The sequence below is a fragment of the Ranitomeya variabilis genome, chromosome 7, assembly GCF_051348905.1.
Source record: "Ranitomeya variabilis isolate aRanVar5 chromosome 7, aRanVar5.hap1, whole genome shotgun sequence".
Taxonomy (NCBI): Eukaryota; Metazoa; Chordata; class Amphibia; order Anura; family Dendrobatidae; genus Ranitomeya; species Ranitomeya variabilis.
The window spans coordinates 242,018,687-242,042,328 of NC_135238.1; the positions used below are offsets into that span (position 1 = coordinate 242,018,687).

The 23,642-nt window shown below is 52.8% G+C and overlaps 1 protein-coding gene across 2 annotated transcripts in view; it reads right to left on the minus strand.

Annotated features, from left to right (window-relative positions):
* MUC13 (mucin 13, cell surface associated) overlaps positions 1–10,338 on the minus strand; it is a 60,518-nt gene extending 50,180 nt beyond the window's left edge. Inside the window, exons 1-4 of one of the 2 annotated variants that reach the window (XM_077273337.1) lie at positions 10,240–10,338; positions 9,891–10,142; positions 2,279–2,662; positions 462–584 (exon numbers count right to left, since the gene is read on the minus strand). In XM_077273337.1, the coding sequence (XP_077129452.1) occupies positions 462–584; positions 2,279–2,662; positions 9,891–9,945 (562 nt within the window). In that variant the 5' untranslated portion in view covers positions 9,946–10,142; positions 10,240–10,338. Of the gene's footprint in view, positions 1–461; positions 585–2,278; positions 2,663–9,890; positions 10,143–10,239 lie in introns of those variants that run through there. The other variant, XM_077273336.1, reaches the window with a different exon arrangement.
* Between the last annotated feature and the right edge of the window lie 13,304 nt (positions 10,339–23,642).

Genomic DNA, 23,642 nt, shown 5'->3' on the forward strand with positions numbered 1-23,642 from the left:
ACGTGGTGCAGAAGAGTTTTTCCAAGAGAGAGCGGTATGTTTGTGGAAGGTTCGCGGGGTGGAGGCGGAGCTGGGGTGGAGCCAGGGCGGAGTCTCAGGGGAGCCCGAACATTTTGCCAGTATGGGGCCCCGCAATTCCTGGTGGCAGCTTTGTCTAGATGTATTTAAGCTTCTGTTTATACAGAGCAGCCAATCTAAACCAGGCAAGCTGCACTGTAAAACATGATGCCAGGGGGGGAGACTGTACCACAGACCCCAGTATGCAGCGCACTGGTCGCAGCTGTATGGGGTGGAGATCAGCGGCTCCTGCCCTGTGGGGTCACCCGGCGCCCCGGCTCTCCCCAGCGCTCCACTTTCTCTGTGTACTTTGTATATATACTTAATTCCTTGCTAATCCCATGCACTTGTGTCTCCTCTCCAGCTGCTGTAGAACTACAACTCCCACCATGCTGAGTCCTCACCTCCGCTGCAGGTCTCCTCTGGGCTGTAGTAGTAGTTGGGCGGGCAGCGACACTCGTACTGCTTGTAGAGCTGGATGCAGGTGGAGCCGTTCACACAGGTTCCAGCTGAGCAGACCCCGGGCTCTGCGGAGAGAGGGGTATACAGTGTGGAGTGATGTCACAGCCGCAGAGTGTACAGACCCCACCCCGGAGGATTCTCACTGCTTTCCACACCTCTGCTGGCAGCCAGTGAATGGGAACATCTGAGCGTATTGTCTGTAGACTAAGAATGTTTCCAGTCACTGACAAAAAGCATCTTGTAAACTGCACGGGATAGAGCACTGTTCACATCTGTGTTAGAAATGGAGACCATAATGCCGCGCTGATGCCCACCGAGCCCTCGTTCTGTAATGGGGGAATTGGGATCTCGTTTGGCTGATAAGAATGGCACGGTGCCAGTGACGGACTAGAGGTGCCAGCAGAATGTAAGAAGACGCAGGACGGATTCTACCCAAGTTCGGGATGGTCCTAACCTCTAATATTAGAACCGCGCCATCGTGCTGCCCTGTGTGAACAAGGACTGAGCAGCATCGGTCCTGAACATGGACCCAGCAGTGAGGGGCTGTATAAATGTGCTATCCGGCTCCTCATGTGCAGGACCGGTGCTGCTCAGTCCTTGTTCACACAGGGCGGCCCGATGGCGCAGTTCTAATATTAGAGGTTAGGACTAGGGTTGAGCGACTTTTACTTTTTTTTGGATCGAGTCGGGTTTCGTGAAACCCGACTTTCTCAAAAGTCGGATCGTGTGAAATCGGCCAATTATTGTGAAAAGTCGGGGGGGCCGACCGAAACATGAAACCCAATGCAAGACAATGGGGATTTTTTTTTTCTCTCTCTCTCTCCTCGGACTGTGTAAATTGCTACATCAAAAACGGTAAGATGGCATTTATTCCCCCACCCCCTGTGACGCCGCAGAAAGCAAGACGAGATCTATGTCATCACACTGCCCACACTCCTTCATGGGCTGAAAAAATAGCGGTTAAAGCGTCATACGAAACGCGACTTTGGCGCGAAGATCGCCGACCGCATGGCTGATCCCACACTGGGATCGGGTCGGGTTTCACGAAACCCGACTTTGCCGAAAGTCGGCGACTTATGAAATTGACCGATCCGTTTCGCTCAAGCCTAGTTAGGACCATCCCGACCTTGGGATAACTTTTATGCTTTTGTTATCAGAAATGGTGTTTGCTAAGTCCCCAGTGTTATTTATGTGAATGATTCCTTCTATTATCTCACAGCAGGGAATGTTTATTTTCTTTCTGTCTTGGGTTTTGTTTGATGGACAGTGTGAACAGGCTCCTATTGTTCCTGCATACTAACTTATACTTCAGTTTAGTGGCACTGATGGAAGTGTGGTAATGCCGGCCAGCGCTGAGGACAAGGGAGGGGAAGCCATACTTTGTTCACACTTTTTATCATTTTTTGCAGGATGCAGCTGGGCCTCTTTTTGTTGGCTTGTTGTATTGGGGCGTCTGTCTTGTGGGGTGTATAATACTATGGGCGTCATCAGTAGGCAGTAAGCCGCACACTTTGCACCGCACTTACCTGTGTGACTGGCGTCCTACACAAGCCCTATTTGTGTGCATTTTTTTCTGCTAGGCAGCCCCCCTCCATAAACAGCTAGGTGTGGGGGGCTTGTGCTGCCCCCGCCTTTATTACTGGGGGCTGCTGCATCTTGCCATGAGTGCGTTTGTCATTAGACGGGTTTTGGGAAGGTCGTATCTTTATGGTATGTTTTTTTTTGAATTTTTCTGTTAGCCGGCAGAAGTCATACTTACTGGCTGTGGTGAGACCACCTGCCATGGTGGTCACTGCATTTTTCTGTGTTGTGGTGACATTGGGGTCTTTTGTCTGCACTGTCTGTGGTGATCCCGTATCTGGCGCTCCCTTCACTGTGGTCTCTGGCGATCCCGTATCTGGTGCTCCTGTCACTGTGGTCTCTGGTGATCCCGTATCTGGTGCTCCCGTCACTGTGGTTTCTGGTGATCCCGTATCTGGCGCTCCCTTCACTGTGGTTTCTGGTGATCCCGTATCTGGCGCTCCCTTCACTGTGGTCTCTGGCGATCCCGTCATGGCGGTATCTGGTGATTTTGTTTCTGGCGCTTTTGTTGATGGCGTATCTGTTGATGGCGTGCTTGGCGCAGTTTTGGAAGTGGCACTCACTGTGGTTGGAAGACATTAATAAAAATGATGAAGATGATGTCTCACCAGCACACAGCCCCTGCTCAGCGGGCAGCAGGACATTTGTGGGGACACAGCCAACGACCCCCCGTCTCTCCACATTATGGTGGGATCCTACTCAGCCCGGCGGAGCTGCATGGGACTGGTATTCTCCTACACCGTCCCGGGCTCCACAACCAGCGAGGCATACACACAGACCCAGCACACCGTTGATGAGGCATGCACAGCAGGTTTCGGACGCTACTATGTCCAACCCCACCAACTCGGCCTTGGGAAGAAGACCTGAGTGGATATATCACTTCAACAACAAACTGAAAATACCGGTACGGTGCCAGCTTCAACGGACTGCATGGGATTTAATGCAGGAACTACAGGATGCTGAGGAAGCCATGTGTGGACCCAATGGATACCAGTTGTTTCTCAATTACGTGTGGAGTTTATTTTCACAAGGAAGACACAGAATATGCTCTGAAGAAACTGGATGATACAAAGTTTTGTGTCATAAAGGTGACATTCGTGACTGTGCTTTATGACATGTTGTGGACTGCTCCCTATAAGTAGAGAAGGATGATTGGAATCTATCACGGCTGGCTAATTAAGATGGGGGAGCAATGTGAAGAAACCAGATAATATCTTAATTACCCATATATTTTTAGCAAACCAGGAAGAATAGACTGGTATCTGTATGTTGGCTTTTGAATTTAAGTGTTGGTCAAGAAAACAGGCTTTTGCTTGTGTAAACCTGTAATATTGACATTTCATATGACATACTGTACTCTCATCCTTGATGACTAGTGATGTTCACTGATATGCTAATTATGCATTGTGTAGGCCAGATAGTTTGGTGACTTCCAAAACAGAGGAGCAAAAACTATACAAATAGATTAAATAATCAAGTAATGCTACTTGATCTCATCTCCATTATTACCTTTTATGTCAATACTGAATGATGGACTGGTCTTGTACCTCAATGGACTGTCCTCTTTCTAAACTTGACGTTACCACCTCTGTGTGTGTGTGCGCCACAGGTGGGGAAGTCGATCCTGGAAGATAGGTTGTGATCCTCCGGTCAACTGGCCTTGTACCTGAATGGACTGTCATCTCCCTACGCTTGTTGTTACCTCCTCTTTGTGTGTGTGTGCCACAGGTGCTGTAGTCAGCCCTGGGAGCTCTAAAGTAACAGCTGCCATTATCTCAGCAAGTCAGCGGAAGGGTGAGACTCTGTAATGTGCACCATCTTGGGGAATTTTGCTGGGAAGGTTCAACGTGTTATCTGCCTGTTATGTGGTTCAATAAAGCATTGCCACACTGATTTACCTTCACCTTGTGTTGTCTGAGTAGCAGTATGCCCACATTAAAGGGAGAGCGGGCATTCGGCAGGATTATCCCTGGTCCATGCAGTTTCGGCTAGCGGATCTGGGCATTCACCGACCCCTGTGTCTCCACAACATGTCTGAATTTTCTTACAAGGGGCTGTGTGCCGAGGACGGTGGCAGCGAAGTGCAGAGTGTGTGGAGGATGTTGGTAGTGAGAGGCCAAGTGTGCGGAGGACGGTGCTAGCGAGGGGCCAAGTGTGCCGAGGAAGGTGATAGCGAGGGGTCGAGTGTGCTGAGGACTGTGGTAGCGAGGGGAAGAGTGTGCCGAGGATGGTGGTTGCGAGGGGCCGAGTGTGCTGAGGACTGTGGTAGTGAGGGGCCAAATGTGCCGAGGACGGTGCTAGCGAGGGGCCAAGTGTGCCGAGGAAGGTGATAGCGAGGGGTCGAGTGTGCTGAGGATGGTGGTAGCGAGGGGCCGAGTGTGCCGAGGACAGTGGTTGCGAGGGGCCGAGTGTGCCGAGGACGGTGGTAGCAAGGGACCAAGTGTGCCAAGGATGGTGGTAGCGAGGGACCGAGTGTGCTGAGGACTGTGGTAGTGAGAGGCCGAGTGTGCTGAGGACTGTGGTAGGGAGGGGCCAAATGTGCCGAGGATGGTGGTAGCGAGGGACCGAGTGTGCCGAGGATGGTGGTAGCGAGGGACCGAGTGTGCCGAGGATGGTGGTAGCGAGGGACCGAGTGTGCCGAGGATGGTGGTAGCGAGGGACCGAGTGTGCCGAGGATGGTGGTAGCGAGGGGCCAAGTGTGCTGAGGACTGTGGTAGTGAGGGGCCGAGTGTGCTGAGGACTGTGGTAGCGAGGGACCGAGTGTGCCGAGGATGGTGGTAGCGAGGGATCGAGTGTGCCGAGGACGGTAGTAGCGAGGGGACGAATGTGCCCAGGACGGTGATAGCGAGGGGACGAGTGTGCCGAGGATGGTGGTAGCGAAGGACCGAGTGTGCTGAGCACGGTGGTAGCGAGAGGCCGAGAACGACTTGATTGTGTAAAGGAATATACAGAATGTTCTGTGACGCTGATCTTTCTTATCGTGATTACTTGATCATACACATTGCAGACAGCGGCCATAAAGATGTGAATTGACGTCACTGCGTGTGATCATTCACAGCCGCCATCTGTCATAACACAAGCTGCACTTGCGCACCTCACTGCTGCTTCTCTGCGCAGTGATGACGGGTGTGTACAGTCAGATCCTGAACAGTGGAGTGCAGTGCATTATGCATGTCCACCAGCACAGCGATGCGAATGCAGCTCTGGATGTGATTAGAGCATTCGATATGACACTGTAAATCTTTTGCTGTAGGCGACCAATCATAATTTATCTGCCACTGTTAGGCTACATTCACATTTGCGTTGTGTCGGGCGCAGGTTCGGCGACGCATAGCGACGCATGCGTCATGCGCCCCTATATTTAACATGGGGGCGCATGGACATGCGTTGTCTTGCGTTTTGTGACGCATGCGTCATTTTTGGCGCAAGCGTCAGGGCGCAGAGGACGCTGCATGATGCAGTTTTTTTGCACCAAAAATCATGCCAAAAATGGACGAATGCGTCACAAAACAATGTGTTTTGCATGCGTTGTGCGTTGCGTCGCCGACGCAACGCCCAACAACGCAAATGTGAACGTAGCCTTAGAGCATGATGAGGGTTGTAGTATCTTGGCTCACCGGGACGTTACTATAGTGGGGGCACTGGCATTTGGGTCCTGGAATCTATGGGACCTTCTATTAAACACTTGTGCTAGTTGGGGGCCCTGTTGGAGTCTGCACTGGGGCCACGAGCTTCCAACTCAGCTGCTGCCGGCTCTGTATATAAGTGGTGATAATATTATGCTCCGGTCACAGCCCAAGCTGCTTCAGACGTTTTCCTAATTGCTAAAAAAATAATCAATTCTGCTATTAGAATCCATAATTTGTCATATTATTTATCTGCCGGCGACACGGGATCACGGAAACTAAATCTGCGGATATCGTCAGAAGAAAGATGCTGCTCTATAGACATGACAGAAACCAGACACCTCCACGTCTCCCGCGCCTCCATGTGACCCATCCATCCGTGTTTTCACATCACCCGCACCTCCATGTGACCCACGCCTCCACATCACACGTGCCTCCACATCTCCCATGGCACAAGCGTTACCGCATCTCCACGTGACCCATGCCTCCACGTGATCCACACCACATCTCCGTGACCAGCACCTCTGCATCTCCCACGCCTACACATCACCCACGCCTCCACATCTCCCACACTTCCACATCACCTTCACCTCCACGTCACCTGTGGCACAAGCATCACCCGCATCTCCAAGTGACCCGCACCTCCATGTCTCTTGCACATCCACGTCACCCGTGGCACAAGTGTTACTCACGCCTCCACATCTCCGTGACCCGCACCTCCACATCACTTACGCCTCCATTCATCTGTGGCACAAGAGTCACCTGAGCCTCCACGTCTCCAATTTCACATTAACTGCTCCTCCCGTGGCACAAGCATCACCCGCATTTCCACGTGACCCGCACCTCCATGTCTCCACATCACCTGCGCGTCCACATCTCTTGCGCATCCACGTCACCCGTGGCACAAGTGTTACTCATGCCTCCACATCTCCCGCGCTTCCACATCACCCGTGCCTCCACATCACAAGTGGCACAAGCATATCCGCGTCTCCACATGACCTGCGCCTCCACGGTGGTGTACGAGGAGGGGGGCACACTGCAGAAATGAAAATATCTCCAGCTGGGAATGATGTGCCCCCAGTGCCTATAAGACTCCTGATAGTGTCAGTTCTGACCTCCGCTGCCTGTAAGACCCCTGATTATAAGTTAGTTTTGTCCCGGAGCCTATGAGACCCCCTGATTATAAGTTAGTTCCGTCCCGGTGCCTGTAAGACCCCCTGATTATAAGTTAGTTCCATCCCGGTGCCTGTGAGACCCCTGATTATAAGTTAGTTCCGTCCCGGTGCCTGTAAGACCCCTGATTATAAGTTAGTTCCATCCCGGTGTCTGTGAGACCCCTGATTATAAGATAGTTCCATCCCGGTGTCTGTGAGACCCCTGATTATAAGTTAGTTCCTTCCCGGAGCCTATAAGACCCCCTGATTATAAGTTAGTTCCGTCCCGGTGCCTGTGGGACCCCTGATTATAAGTTAGTTCCGTCCCGGTGCCTGTAAGACCCCTGATTATAAGTTAGTTCCATCCCGGTGTCTGTGAGACCCCTGATTATAAGTTAGTTCCATCCCGGTGCCTGTGAGACCCCTGATTATAAGTTAGTTCCGTCCCGGTGCCTGTGAGACCCCTGGTTATAAGTTAGTTCCGTCCCGGTGCCTGTGAGACCCCTGATTATAAGTTAGTTCCATCCCGGAGCCTATGAGACCCCTGATTATAAGTTAGTTCCGTCCCGGTGCCTGTGAGACCCCTGTTTATAAGTTAGTTCCGTCCCGGTGCCTGTGAGACCCCTGATTATAAATTAGTTCCGTCCCGGAGCCTATGAGACCCCTGATTATAAGTTAGTTCCGTCCCGGAGCCTATGAGACCCTTGATTATAAGTTAGTTCCATCCCGGAGCCTATGAGACCCCTGATTATAAGTTAGTTCCGTCCCGGAGCCTATGAGACCCTTGATTATAAGTTAGTTCCATCCCGGAGCCTATGAGACCCTTGATTATAAGTTAGTTCCATCCCGGAGCCTACGAGACCCCTGATTATAAGTTAGTTCCGACCCGGTGCCTGTGAGACCCCTGATTATAAGTTAGTTCCGTCCCGGAGCCTATGAGACCCTTGATTATAAGTTAGTTCCATCCCGGAGCCTATGAGACCCCTGATTATAAGTTAGTTCCATCCCGGAGCCTATGAGACCCCTGATTATAAGTTAGTTCCGTCCCGGAGCCTATGAGACCCCTGATTATAAGTTAGTTCCATCCCGGAGCCTATGAGACCCCTGATTATAAGTTAGTTCCATCCCGGAGCCTATGAGACCCCTGATTATAAGTTAGTTCCGTCCCGGAGCCTATGAGACCCCTGATTATAAGTTAGTTCCATCCCGGAGCCTATGAGACCCCTGATTATAAGTTAGTTCCATCCCGGAGCCTATGAGACCCCTGATTATAAGTTAGTTCCGTCCCGGAGCCTATGAGACCCCTGATTATAAGTTAGTTCCATCCCGGTGCCTGTGAGACCCCTGTTTATAAGTTAGTTCCGTCCCGGTGCCTGTGAGACCCCTGATTATAAATTAGTTCTGTCCCGGAGCCTATGAGACCCCTGATTATAAGTTAGTTCCGTCCCGGAGCCTATGAGACCCTTGATTATAAGTTAGTTCCATCCCGGAGCCTATGAGACCCCTGATTATAAGTTAGTTCCGTCCCGGAGCCTATGAGACCCTTGATTATAAGTTAGTTCCATCCCGGAGCCTATGAGACCCTTGATTATAAGTTAGTTCCATCCCGGAGCCTACGAGACCCCTGATTATAAGTTAGTTCCGACCCGGTGCCTGTGAGACCCCTGATTATAAGTTAGTTCCGTCCCGGAGCCTATGAGACCCTTGATTATAAGTTAGTTCCATCCCGGAGCCTATGAGACCCCTGATTATAAGTTACTTCCATCCCGGAGCCTATGAGACCCCTGATTATAAGTTAGTTCCGTCCCGGAGCCTATGAGACCCCTGATTATAAGTTAGTTCCATCCCGGAGCCTATGAGACCCCTGATTATAAGTTAGTTCCATCCCGGAGCCTATGAGACCCCTGATTATAAGTTAGTTCCGTCCCGGAGCCTATGAGACCCCTGATTATAAGTTAGTTCCATCCCGGTGCCTGTGAGACCCCTGTTTATAAGTTAGTTCCGTCCCGGTGCCTGTGAGACCCCTGATTATAAATTAGTTCCGTCCCGGAGCCTATGAGACCCCTGATTATAAGTTAGTTCCGTCCCGGAGCCTATGAGACCCTTGATTATAAGTTAGTTCCATCCCGGAGCCTATGAGACCCCTGATTATAAGTTAGTTCCGTCCCGGAGCCTATGAGACCCTTGATTATAAGTTAGTTCCATCCCGGAGCCTATGAGACCCTTGATTATAAGTTAGTTCCATCCCGGAGCCTACGAGACCCCTGATTATAAGTTAGTTCCGACCCGGTGCCTGTGAGACCCCTGATTATAAGTTAGTTCCGTCCCGGAGCCTATGAGACCCTTGATTATAAGTTAGTTCCATCCCGGAGCCTATGAGACCCCTGATTATAAGTTAGTTCCATCCCGGAGCCTATGAGACCCCTGATTATAAGTTAGTTCCGTCCCGGAGCCTATGAGACCCCTGATTATAAGTTAGTTCCATCCCGGAGCCTATGAGACCCCTGATTATAAGTTAGTTCCATCCCGGTGCCTGTAAGACCCCTGATTATAAGTTAGTTCCATCCCGGAGACTATGAGACCCCTGATTATAAGTTAGTTCCATCCCGGTGCCTGTGAGACCCCTGATTATAAGTTAGTTCCATCCCGGAGCCTGTGAGACCCCTGATTATAAGTTAGTTCCATCCCGGAGACTATGAGACCCCTGATTATAAGTTAGTTCCATCCCGGTGCCTGTGAGACCCCTGATTATAAGTTAGTTCCATCCCGGTGCCTGTGAGACCCCTGATTATAAGTTAGTTCTGTCCCGGCGCCTGTAAGACCCCTGATAATTTGGGAGTTCTTTCCACGGTGCCTGTAAGACCCCTGATAATTTGGGAGTTCTTTCCACGGTGCCTGTAAGACCCCTGATAATTTGGGAGCTTTCCACGGTGCCTGTAAGACCCCTGATAATTTGGGAGCTTTCCACGGTGCCTGTAAGACCCTGATGATACATTATTTCTCTTCTTACCGTCTTGTCTTGTGGCGACCAGCAGCAGCAGAGTAAGGACTACAAGTCCCGTCATGGTTCCTTCCTGCGGTGTCCTGAGAACGGTCTGATCCGGAGGCCGCGGCGATCCTTTTATATAGGTGCAGAGTTCAGCGCTGTCGTCAGCCGCTAATTATGCTCCAGTCGATAATTAATGGAAGGATACTAGGAGCACAGGAAACACGGGCAGCACGGCCGCCGCGCTCTGCGCTGTCTCTGCCAGGTAGACGGACTCTTGAAAACAATGAATAAAAAATAATGAAATGATAAAAGTTGCTTCCAAAGTGATAAATTAAAAAGTGAAGGAAAAGCCTGTGCACGAAAAGCTTACCTCTGTACCGCCCCGCGATCAGCGCCGTGTGCACCCCCACGGCAGCCCACGCCCTGTCACCCCAAATGTAACCATCCCACATCCTTGTGGACCAGGGACATTACAGGGTTAACATCGGTGTGACAATGTGACGCAGCGGCACTTACCTACAGACTTTGCCCCTTGCCGCCTCCTGCTGCTGCGATAAGGATCTTTATAGGACTCATTAATGTTGTCACAGGAGAGGTATGCCGCATCATGGGGGTTGTAGTTCATGTAAGAAATCGCCGATCACTTCTCACCAAGGCATCAGCGATGGCCAGCGAAGGGTTAAGCTTCAGGGTGCGGCTTTATTCCCTGAGGGAAGCCGAGATGCCTTCAGGATCAACCCTCCTGGGCCGTCTCTATGGGCATCCATCCTGAGACAGGTGGGGGATGGGCAGTACAGCAGAGCTGAGCGCACTCTGACAGGAGAGCTGCTGCTGCAGATGTGTTAGTAATGAGACAAGCTCAGCTCTGCTGTACGGTGTCAGCAGTCATCACAGCTCTGCAGGGAGCGCGGCTGTCAGACATTACGTCTCACACTGGGAATGCCCCTGTCATTTATCATATGCTCTGGAGGCGGAGTCTCAGGGAGATCTATGCCCCACCCATAGATCCTGACAGCTGATTTACATATAAGGAAAATGTGGATTTCTCTGGAATAGACATTGGATGCGGATATCGGGGGTCATTCAGCTTCTTATAGACGGCTGAGAGGACGGTCGCTGACAGGTTCCCCGGGCAGCCTAGTCCTGGATAACGGGCAGTGCGCAGACACACAGAACGCTGGATGGACTGATGGGCGACATTAGGGGAGACAGTACAAATAGTGATGAAGATGGTGCAAAGATCATGAGGGACCCCCAGGACACGTCAGCGGGGTCTGACCGGCTCGGCAGATGAGCGTTCTACTGTTCGCTGCCTAGAATCATGTTGATAATTAATTTCCAGCCATTTATTATCACCGGTGACTTATGGGAGTCTGCAGATGTTGGCTGCCTGTCGGCTATGATGCCGGCTCCTGTGCCCAGAGGACAATGGGGCCCATGTGGAGCGACCGGACCGCTGTGCGGCTGCCCCGCCTGTCTGCAGCCCGAGATCAGTGGCCCAGTCAGGTAGCCCTTAGAACGCATTTGGTGCCATCTTTGATGCCCATTTTTGCTGCTGCTTTTAGGAGTGTTCACCGCATATTTTATTAATGTGTTTCTGTTTGTTATTGAAATGTAAAAAAAAAAAAAGTTTTTTTATTTAGCAGTTTCTTATTTGCAAAACAACTTCAGGAGCATTTCCTGCAGATGAGACATTGTAGCCCACGGCCGCCGGTGAGACTGCAGCGTATTCTGTGCCCGCACTCCATCCTCGTGCCAACAGGTAACTTCCCCGTCATATTGATGCTGCTGCCGCCCTGGTGTGGAAGCTCCTCCAGTATCCGCAGTCAGACAGCGAGCGATAACACAAGATGCCCAATGTCACCGCCTGCCCTGTGCCTCCACGGCTAGATGTCACCGCCTGCCCTGTGCCTCCACGGCTAGATGTCACCGCCTGCCCTGTGCCTCCACGGCTAGATGTCACCGCCTGCCCTGTGCCTCCACGGCTAGATGTCACCGCCTGCCCTGTGCCTCCACGGCTAGATGTCACCGCCTGCCCTGTGCCTCCACGGCTAGATGTCACCGCCTGCCCTGTGCCTCCACGGCTAGATGTCACCGCCTGCCCTGTGCCTCCACGGCTAGATGTCACCGCCTGCCCTGTGTCTCCACGGCTAGATGTCACCGCCTGCCCTGTGCCTCCACGGCTAGATGTCACCGCCTGCCCTGTGTCTCCACGGCTAGATGTCACCGCCTGCCCTGTGCCTCCACGGCTAGATGTCACCGCCTGCCCTGTGCCTCCACGGCTAGATGTCACCGCCTGCCCTGTGCCTCCACGGCTAGATGTCACCGCCTGCCCTGTGCCTCCACGGCTAGATGTCACCGCCTGCCCTGTGCCTCCACGGCTAGATGTCACCGCCTGCCCTGTGTCTCCACGGCTAGATGTCACCGCCTGCCCTGTGCCTCCACGGCTAGATGTCACCGCCTGCCCTGTGTCTCCACGGCTAGATGTCACCGCCTGCCCTGTGCCTCCACGGCTAGATGTCACCGCCTGCCCTGTGCCTCCACGGCTAGATGTCACCGCCTGCCCTGTGCCTCCACGGCTAGATGTCACCGCCTGCCCTGTGCCTCCACGGCTAGATGTCACCGCCTGCCCTGTGCCTCCACGGCTAGATGTCACCGCCTGCTCTGTGCCTCCACGGCTAGATGTCACCGCCTGCCCTGTGCCTCCACGGCTAGATGTCACCGCCTGCCCTGTGCCTCCACGGCTAGATGTCACCGCCTGCCCTGTGCCTCCACGGCTAGATGTCACCGCCTGCCCTGTGCCTCCACGGCTAGATGTCACCGCCTGCCCTGTGCCTCCACGGCTAGATGTCACCGCCTGCCCTGTGCCTCCACGGCTAGATGTCACCGCCTGCCCTGTGCCTCCACGGCTAGATGTCACCGCCTGCCCTGTGCCTCCACGGCTAGATGTCACCGCCTGCCCTGTGCCTCCACGGCTAGATGTCACCGCCTGCCCTGTGCCTCCACGGCTAGATGTCACCGCCTGCCCTGTGCCTCCACGGCTAGATGTCACCGCCTGCCCTGTGCCTCCACGGCTAGATGTCACCGCCTGCCCTGTGCCTCCACGGCTAGATGTCACCGCCTGCCCTGTGCCTCCACGGCTAGATGTCACCGCCTGCCCTGTGCCTCCACGGCTAGATGTCACCGCCTGCCCTGTGCCTCCACGGCTAGATGTCACCGCCTGCCCTGTGCCTCCACGGCTAGATGTCACCGCCTGCCCTGTGTCTCCACGGCTAGATGTCACCGCCTGCCCTGTGTCTCCACGGCTAGATGTCACCGCCTGCCCTGTGCCTCCACGGCTAGATGTCACCGCCTGCCCTGTGCCTCCACGGCTAGATGTCACCGCCTGCCCTGTGCCTCCACGGCTAGATGTCACCGCCTGCCCTGTGCCTCCACGGCTAGATGTCACCGCCTGCCCTGTGCCTCCACGGCTAGATGTCACCGCCTGCCCTGTGCCTCCACGGCTAGATGTCACCGCCTGCCCTGTGCCTCCACGGCTAGATGTCACCGCCTGCCCTGTGCCTCCACGGCTAGATGTCACCGCCTGCCCTGTGTCTCCACGGCTAGATGTCACCGCCTGCCCTGTGTCTCCACGACTAGATGTCACCGCCTGCCCTGTGCCTCCACGGCTAGATGTCACCGCCTGCCCTGTGCCTCCACGGCTAGATGTCACCGCCTGCCCTGTGCCTCCACGGCTAGATGTCACCGCCTGCCCTGTGCCTCCACGGCTAGATGTCACCGCCTGCCCTGTGCCTCCACGGCTAGATGTCACCGCCTGCCCTGTGCCTCCACGGCTAGATGTCACCGCCTGCCCTGTGCCTCCACGGCTAGATGTCACCGCCTGCCCTGTGCCTCCACGGCTAGATGTCACCGCCTGCCCTGTGCCTCCACGGCTAGATGTCACCGCCTGCCCTGTGCCTCCACGGCTAGATGTCACCGCCTGCCCTGTGTCTCCACGGCTAGATGTCACCGCCTGCCCTGTGTCTCCACGGCTAGATGTCACCGCCTGCCCTGTGGCTCCACGACTAGATGTCACCGCCTGCCCTGTGCCTCCACGGCTAGATGTCACCGCCTGCCCTGTGCCTCCACGGCTAGATGTCACCGCCTGCCCTGTGCCTCCACGGCTAGATGTCACCGCCTGCCCTGTGCCTCCACGGCTAGATGTCACCGCCTGCCCTGTGCCTCCACGGCTAGATGTCACCGCCTGCCCTGTGCCTCCACGGCTAGATGTCACCGCCTGCCCTGTGCCTCCACGGCTAGATGTCACCGCCTGCCCTGTGCCTCCACGGCTAGATGTCACCGCCTGCCCTGTGTCTCCACGGCTAGATGTCACCGCCTGCCCTGTGCCTCCACGGCTAGATGTCACCGCCTGCCCTGTGCCTCCACGGCTAGATGTCACCGCCTGCCCTGTGCCTCCACGGCTAGATGTCACCGCCTGCCCTGTGCCTCCACGGCTAGATGTCACCGCCTGCCCTGTGCCTCCACGGCTAGATGTCACCGCCTGCCCTGTGCCTCCACGGCTAGATGTCACCGCCTGCCCTGTGCCTCCACGGCTAGATGTCACCGCCTGCCCTGTGCCTCCACGGCTAGATGTCACCGCCTGCCCTGTGTCTCCACGGCTAGATGTCACCGCCTGCCCTGTGTCTCCACGGCTAGATGTCACCGCCTGCCCTGTGGCTCCACGACTAGATGTCACCGCCTGCCCTGTGCCTCCACGGCTAGATGTCACCGCCTGCCCTGTGACTCCACGGCTAGATGTCACCGCCTGCCCTGTGCCTCCACGGCTAGATGTCACCGCCTGCCCTGTGCCTCCACGGCTAGATGTCACCGCCTGCCCTGTGCCTCCACGGCTAGATGTCACCGCCTGCCCTGTGCCTCCACGGCTAGATGTCACCGCCTGCCCTGTGCCTCCACGGCTAGATGTCACCGCCTGCCCTGTGCCTCCACGGCTAGATGTCACCGCCTGCCCTGTGTCTCCACGGCTAGATGTCACCGCCTGCCCTGTGCCTCCACGGCTAGATGTCACCGCCTGCCCTGTGTCTCCACGGCTAGATGTCACCGCCTGCCCTGTGCCTCCACGGCTAGATGTCACCGCCTGCCCTGTGCCTCCACGGCTAGATGTCACCGCCTGCCCTGTGCCTCCACGGCTAGATGTCACCGCCTGCCCTGTGCCTCCACGGCTAGATGTCACCGCCTGCCCTGTGCCTCCACGGCTAGATGTCACCGCCTGCCCTGAGTCTCCACGGCTAGATGTCACCGCCTGCCCTGTGCCTCCACGGCTAGATGTCACCGCCTGCCCTGTGTCTCCACGGCTAGATGTCACCGCCTGCCCTGTGCCTCCATGGCTAGATGTCACCGCCTGCCCTGTGCCTCCACGGCTAGATGTCACCGCCTGCCCTGTGCCTCCACGGCTAGATGTCACCGCCTGCCCTGTGCCTCCACGGCTAGATGTCACCGCCTGCCCTGTGTCTCCACGGCTAGATGTCACCGCCTGCCCTGTGCCTCCACGGCTAGATGTCACCGCCTGCCCTGTGTCTCCACGGCTAGATGTCACCGCCTGCCCTGTGCCTCCACGGCTAGATGTCACCGCCTGCCCTGTGCCTCCACGGCTAGATGTCACCGCCTGCCCTGTGCCTCCACGGCTAGATGTCACCGCCTGCCCTGTGTCTCCACGGCTAGATGTCACCGCCTGCCCTGTGCCTCCACGGCTAGATGTCACCGCCTGCCCTGTGTCTCCACGGCTAGATGTCACCGCCTGCCCTGTGCCTCCACGGCTAGATGTCACCGCCTGCCCTGTGCCTCCACGGCTAGATGTCACCGCCTGCCCTGTGCCTCCACGGCTAGATGTCACCGCCTGCCCTGTGCCTCCACGGCTAGATGTCACCGCCTGCCCTGTGCCTCCACGGCTAGATGTCACCGCCTGCCCTGAGTCTCCACGGCTAGATGTCACCGCCTGCCCTGTGCCTCCACGGCTAGATGTCACCGCCTGCCCTGTGTCTCCACGGCTAGATGTCACCGCCTGCCCTGTGCCTCCATGGCTAGATGTCACCGCCTGCCCTGTGCCTCCACGGCTAGATGTCACCGCCTGCCCTGTGCCTCCACGGCTAGATGTCACCGCCTGCCCTGTGCCTCCACGGCTAGATGTCACCGCCTGCCCTGTGTCTCCACGGCTAGATGTCACCGCCTGCCCTGTGCCTCCACGGCTAGATGTCACCGCCTGCCCTGTGTCTCCACGGCTAGATGTCACCGCCTGCCCTGTGCCTCCACGGCTAGATGTCACCGCCTGCCCTGTGCCTCCACGGCTAGATGTCACCGCCTGCCCTGTGCCTCCACGGCTAGATGTCACCGCCTGCCCTGTGTCTCCACGGCTAGATGTCACCGCCTGCCCTGCGCCTCCACGGCTAGATGTCACCGCCTGCCCTGTGTCTCCACGGCTAGATGTCACCGCCTGCCCTGCGTCTCCACGGCTAGATGTCACCGCCTGCCCTGTGCCTCCACGGCTAGATGTCACCGCCTGCCCTGTGCCTCCACGGCTAGATGTCACCGCCTGCCCTGTGCCTCCACGGCTAGATGTCACCGCCTGCCCTGTGCCTCCACGGCTAGATGTCACCCCCTGCCCTGTGCCTCCACGGCTAGATGTCACCGCCTGCCCTGTGCCTCCACGGCTAGATGTCACCGCCTGCCCTGTGCCTCCACGGCTAGATGTCACCCCCTGCCCTGTGCCTCCACGGCTAGATGTCACCGCCTGCCCTGTGCCTCCACGGCTAGATGTCACCGCCTGCCCTGTGCTTCCACGGCTAGATGTCACCACCTGCTCTGTGCCGAGATATCACTGCCCGTTCTGTGCCGCCACGGTGAGATGTCACCACCTGCTCTGTGCCCCCACGGTGACATTTCACCTCCCACTCTGTGCTGAGATATCACTGCCCGCTTTGTGCCGCCACGGTGAGATGTCAACGCCCACTCTGTGCCACCGTGGCCAGATATATCCGCCTGCTCAGTGCCGCTGTGGCGAGATGTCACCGCCCACTGTTCCACCATGGCGAGCGGTCACCGCCCGCTCTGTGCCACCATAGGGAGATGTCACCGCCTGCTCTGCGCCCCCATGGTGAGATGTCACCGCCCACTATGTGTCGCCGTGGCGAGATGTCACCTCCCGCTCTGTGCTGCTGTGGTAAGATATCACCGCTCGCTCTGTGTCGCTGCGGTGAGATGTCACCGCCCAGGGGCCAGTTTAACACCCTGCACTCCTTGCATATGTTCCTGGTAGAGGCGGTGTATTCCATATGTTGTATAAAGCTGATATATTGTGTATTGCATTGTACCTATGTTTGTGTTGTAAAGATATAGGGATAGTGTAGGACTTACGGTGAACAAAGACGTGAGCACTGCTACCAAGGTGCTGATGGCATATTCGCTGACTAGCGGTGGACACCGCGTCAAGCTCCGGACACTCTCAACTCTCAGCCCATCCCAAGAGCAGGGCACTGGCACCCCAGTGACTCCAAACAGACTTACTTGCTTTTTGCTCACGAAGAGATACGCAGTTTTCCTTGAGTACGTAACTGAAGAAGGTCGCAGTAGACCGAAACGTTTTGTTGGTAGTACGCAATAAATTTTCAAGCTATTTGCATTGAAGTTGAGTGCCGGGTTTATTTATATTTATAGTGTAGGACTTAGACCAGTAGGGGCAGTACAATGGGATAAGGATTAGTTAGACCAGTAGGATTTGTCTGGCTAGGAGGAGCTAAGAAAGAGTAGTTGGGGGGAGCTTCCTGGAGTTAGTGTGTGAGGCGGGAGCAAGGACAGGACAGTCGTGTCCTGGGGAATGTTTAAGCAGAGGAGCCCACCCAGAAGTCTAAGAGCTGACAGTCACACAGTAGTGGAGGAATATCAGGGCAGCATAAGAATGGTAGCAGCTAACTTTGTGGGAACAACCCTTAATGTCCGAGGCCTACGGCCTAATAAGGAATGGAAGAGCCATCCTTCAACTTCACCTCTGGAGAGGGAAGCGGCGGGAAACTTCTCAAGCGGGTTAGTCTGACCAGTCAGGAAGCTGCGGGACCGGCTGATCCGGTGCGGAAATGTGATATTCCTGGAGGAGTGAGGGACAGTACAGGGAACGGAATGGTGATATTCTACCAGGGCTGTGGAGTTGGAGTCGTGGAGTCTGAGTTTGAGCCCATTTTTGTAGAGTCGGATTTGGTATAAAATGGACAGTAGTTCAATGCAGTTTGTGGGGAATATTTTTATCATAAGAATTTGGGAACGTTATGAAATATGCTATAAATGTCTGTCCTATTCCTGATCTAAGGTCTAGACTTTTAGCTGAGATGAATCTGTGCTGCAGTTTATGTTCATAAGTAGTGAAGCTTCTCCTCTACAGATAAGGGGAAAAAATAACAGACACACAGGGAAGGAATGCCTGCATTCATCTCAGAACTTCTGGAGTGAAAAGGAAAGCAGGATTAAGGCAAGTACTTCTTAAAGCATATCTAAACTTTCAATAAACTGTGCATAAATCAATAGTCCAGTATATGTTGTCTCTTTATGCTTAATGTTTTAGTTTGTTTTTCCTCTTAGCTCATGTTTGGAGAAATTAGCTGCCCTGATGACTTATATACACTATGTCAGGAAAGAGGAAGAAGTTCTGACTACTTCAGTTACACATACAGAGCTCTCAGCTGCAGTTTCCTCTGCCTGCCAACACAAGGCTGGAATTCTGAGCCACTCTTTCTCCCTCTGCTTGTGTGTGTCATTCCAAACCCCTCTTTTCCCCCTCCCTCAAGAATTTATATGGCTCTATGCTGCAGGCAGACAAGTCTCCCTACCCTACTCATTCCCCCCTCCCATCTGATACTGGCTGAAACTGGTAAAGAAAGCATGAGCTTCTACTGTTCATTTAAGGTTATATATATGGGCACCGATGAGGGTTAGAGATATAAGGATTATATATTCCAGATGTTCATCGAGGGATCTATAACTCCCTGAAATCGCTAGAAGCTAAACCCAACGAGTGCAAGGAGTGTGTTTCTCCATAAGCGGTCGTGTTGTGTATCCGCTTTTTGGGCTCCCCTGGTGGTTGCTGGTGGTACTGGTGACTTGTGTGTGCTTTGCTGTCTCAGTTCACCTGCTCCCATCAGTGTTTGGGAGTTTCCTATTTAGCCTTGCTCTCCAGTCATTTCCTTGCCAGTCATCATTGTAACCAGAGCCTTCGGTTGCATGTTCCTGCTACTAGTCTGCTGATCAGCTAAGTGGACTTTGTCCTTTTGTTTTGTATCTTTTGTCCAGTTTGCAGTTTTTGTTATTCTCTGTAGCTGGAAGCTCTTGCGGGCTGAAATTGCCACTCCTGTGTCATGAGTTGACACAGGAGTCTTAAAGTAATTTCAGGATGTTTTTTTGAAAGGGTTTTCAGTTGACCGTGAAGTCCTCTTTTGTATCTTTCTGCTATCTAGTAAGTGGACCTCTCTTTGCTAAATCTACTTTCATACTGTGTATGTCTTTTCCTCTTAACTCACCGTTATTACATGTGGGGGGCTGCTATCATCTTTTGGGGTATTTCCCTAGAGGTAAGCCAGGTCTGTTCCTTCCTCTACCAGGCGTAGTTAGTCCTCCGGCTGGCGCGTGGCATTTAGGAAGTCGTAGGTATGCTCCCTGGCTACTATTAGTTGTGTGGTAGATTTAGCTCACGGTCAGCTCGAGATTCCATCACCCAGAGCTCGTCCGTTATTTTTGTGTTCTGATGTTTCCCTGCCATTGGGAATCATGACAGTATGACCGGCCAATGTTAAAGTTATTGGCAGAAGAAAGGAGAGAAAAAAGAAGTCTGTAGATTTTTTTTTTTTTTCCCTATGCTTGCTCCATAGTTGGATCAGTTGTATTTCAGCTCTAATTACAGCCTTTGCCTTTCTCTCCTTCTAATCCTTGAATGGCTCTGATCTCACCTGTTTAAAGATGGACCCTCAGAGTTTGGCTGTAGGTTTAAATAATCTTGCTACCAAGGTTCAAAATTTACAAGATTTTGTTATACATACTCCGATGTCTGAACCTAAAATTCCTACACCAGAGGTGTTTTCCGGAGATAGATCTCGGTTCCTGAATTTCAAATATAATTGTAAATTGTTCCTTTCTCTCAGACCTCACGCCTCTGGAGATCCTGTCCAGCAGGTTAAGATTGTAATCTCTTTGCTGCGAGGTGACCCTCAAAATTGGGCATTTTCATTGACACCAGGGGATCCTGCGTTGCTCAATGTGGATGCGTTTTTTCTGGCTTTAGGGTTGCTTTATGAGGAACCTAATTTGGAGATTCAAGCTGAAAAAGCTTTGATAGCCCTATCTCAAGGGCAAGATGAAGCTGAGATATACTGCCAAAAATTTCGTAGATGGTCTGTGCTTACTCAGTGGAATGAGTGCGCCCTAGCGGCAAATTTCAGAGAGGGCCTTTCTGATGCCGTTAAAGATGTTATGGTCGGGTTCCCTGCGCCCACAGGTCTGAATGAGTCCATGACAATGGCTATTCAGATTGATCGGCGTTTGCGGGAGCGCAAACCCGTGCACCATTTGGCGGTATCTTCTGAAGAGACGCCAGAGAAAATGCAATGTGACAGAATTCTGTCCAGAAGCGAGCGGCAGAATTATAGGCGTAAAAATGGGTTATGCTTCTATTGTGGTGATTCTGCTCATGTTATATCAGCATGCTCTAAACGTACAAGGAAGGTTGACAAGTCTATTTCAATTGGCACTTTACAGTCTAAATTTATTCTGTATGTAACCTTGATTTGTTCATTATCAGTTATTACCGTGGATGCCTATGTGGACTCTGGCGCCGCTCTGAGTCTTATGGATTGGTCCTTTGCCAGGCGCTGTGGGTTTGATTTAGAGCCTCTGGAAGTCCCTATACCTCTGAAGGGTATTGATTTTACGCCTTTGGCTTGTAATAAACCACAATTCTGGACGCAAGTGACTATGCGTATGACTCCAGACCATCAGGAGGTGATTCGCTTCCTTGTGTTGTACAATTTGCATGATGTTTTGGTGCTTGGATTACCATGGTTACAATCTCATAACCCAGTCCTTAACTGGAAAACAATGTCTGTGTTAAGCTGGGGATGTCGGGGGGCTCATGGGGACATACCTTTGGTTTACATTTCGTCATCTATTCCATCTGAGATTCCGGCATTTTTGTCTGATTATCGTGACGTTTTTGAAGAGCCTAAGATTGGTTCACTCCCTCCTCACAGGGATTGTGATTGCGCCATAGATCTGATTCCTGGCAGTAAATTTCCAAAGGGTCGTTTGTTTAACTTATCTGTACCTGAACATGCTGCTATGCGAGAGTATATTAAGGAGTCCCTGGAAAAGGGACACATTCATCCTTCTTCATCTCCTTTAGGAGCTGGTTTTTTCTTTGTATCTAAAAAGGATGGCTCTCTGAGGCCTTGTATTGATTATCGACTCCTGAATAAAATTACAGTCAAATATCAGTATCCGTTGCCTTTGCTGACTGATTTGTTTGCTCGCATAAGGGGGGCTAAGTGGTTCTCTAAGATTGATCTTCGTGGGGCGTATAATTTGGTGCGAATTAAGCAGGGGGATGAGTGGAAAACCGCATTTAATACGCCTGAGGGCCATTTTGAGTATTTAGTAATACCTTTCGGCCTTTCTAATGCACCTTCAGTCTTTCAGTCCTTAATGCATGATATTTTCCGTGAATATTTGGATAAATTTATGATTGTGTATTTGGATGATATTTTGATTTTTTCTGATGACTGGGAGTCTCATGTTCAACAGGTCAGGAGGGTTTTTCAGGTTTTGCGGGAGAATTCTTTGTGTGTAAAGGGTTCAAAGTGTGTTTTTGGGGTTCAAAAGATTTCCTTTTTGGGGTACATTTTTTCCCCTTCTTCTATTGAGATGGACCCTGTCAAGGTTCGGGCTATTTGTGACTGGACGCAGCCTACTTCTCTTAAGAGTCTTCAGAAATTCTTGGGCTTTGCTAATTTTTATCGTCGATTTATAACTGGTTTTTCTGGCGTTGCTAAACCTCTGACGAATTTAACCAAAAAGGGTGCTGATGTTGCCAATTGGTCCCCTGCTGCTGTGGAGGCCTTTCGGGAGCTTAAGCGCCGCTTTTTGTCTGCCCCTGTGTTGCGCCAGCCTGATGTTTCTCTTCCCTTTCAGGTTGAGGTCGATGCTTCCGAGATCGGAGCGGGGGCGGTTTTGTCACAGAAAAGTTCCGACTGCTCAGTGATGAGACCTTGTGCGTTCTTTTCTCGAAAATTTTCGGCCGCCGAGCGAAACTATGATGTTGGTAATCGGGAGCTTTTGGCCATGAAGTGGGCATTTGAGGAGTGGCGTCATTGGCTTGAGGGTGCCAGACATCAGGTGGTAGTTTTGACGGATCACAAGAATCTGATTTATCTAGAGTCTGCCAGGCGCCTGAATCCTAGACAGGCACGATGGTCGTTGTTTTTTTCTCGGTTTAATTTTGTGGTTTCATACTTACCGGGTTCTAAAAATGTTAAGGCAGATGCTCTTTCTAGGAGTTTTGAGCCTGACTCTCCTGGGGATTCTGAACCTGCTGGTGTCCTTAAGGATGGGGTGGTTTTGTCTGCTGTCTCCCCAGATCTGCGACGTGCTTTGCAAGAATTTCAGGCGGATAGACCTGATCGTTGTCCGCCTGGTAGACTGTTTGTTCCTGATGATTGGACCAGTAGAGTCATCTCGGAAGTTCATTCTTCTTCGCTGGCAGGTCATCCTGGAATTTTTGGTACCAGAGATTTGGTGGCTAGATCCTTCTGGTGGCCTTCCCTGTCTCGGGATGTGCGTGTTTTTGTGCAGTCTTATGATGTGTGTGCTCGGGCCAAGCCTTGTTGTTCTAGGGCTAGTGGGTTATTGTTGCCCTTGCCTGTTCCGAAGAGGCCTTGGACGCACATCTCTATGGACTATATTTCTGATCTCCCTGTTTCTCAGAAGATGTCTGTCATCTGGGTGGTGTGTGACCGTTTTTCTAAAATGGTTCATTTGGTACCATTGCCTAAGTTGCCTTCCTCATCTGAGTTGGTCCCTCTATTTTTTCAAAATGTGGTTCGCTTGCATGGTATTCCGGAAAACATCGTTTCTGACAGGGGAACTCAGTTCGTGTCTAGATTTTGGCGGGCAGTCTGTGCCAGGTTGGGCATTGATTTGTCTTTTTCGTCTGCATTCCATCCTCAGACTAATGGCCAGACGGAGCGAACTAATCAAACCTTGGAGACTTATTTGAGGTGTTTTGTGTCTGCTGATCAGGATGACTGGGTTGCCTTTTTGCCGTTGGCAGAGTTTGCTCTTAATAATCGGGCTAGTTCTGCCACTTTGGTTTCTCCTTTCTTTTGCAATTCAGGGTTTCATCCTCGTTTTTCATCTGGTCAGGTGGAATCTTCGGATTGTCCTGGAGTGGATGCGGTGGTGGATCGGTTGCATCGGATTTGGGGACAAGTGGTGGACAATTTGAAGTTGTCCCAGGAGAGTACTCAGCAGTTTGCTAACCGCCGTCGTCGTGTTGGTCCTCGCCTTCGTGTTGGGAACTTGGTGTGGATGTCTTCCCGTTTTGTCCCTATGAGGGTTTCTTCTCCTAAGTTTAAGCCTCGGTTCATCGGTCCTTATAGGATTTTGGAGATACTTAACCCTGTGTCCTTTCGTTTGGACCTCCCGGCATCTTTCGCTATCCATAATGTATTCCATCGGTCGTTGTTGCGG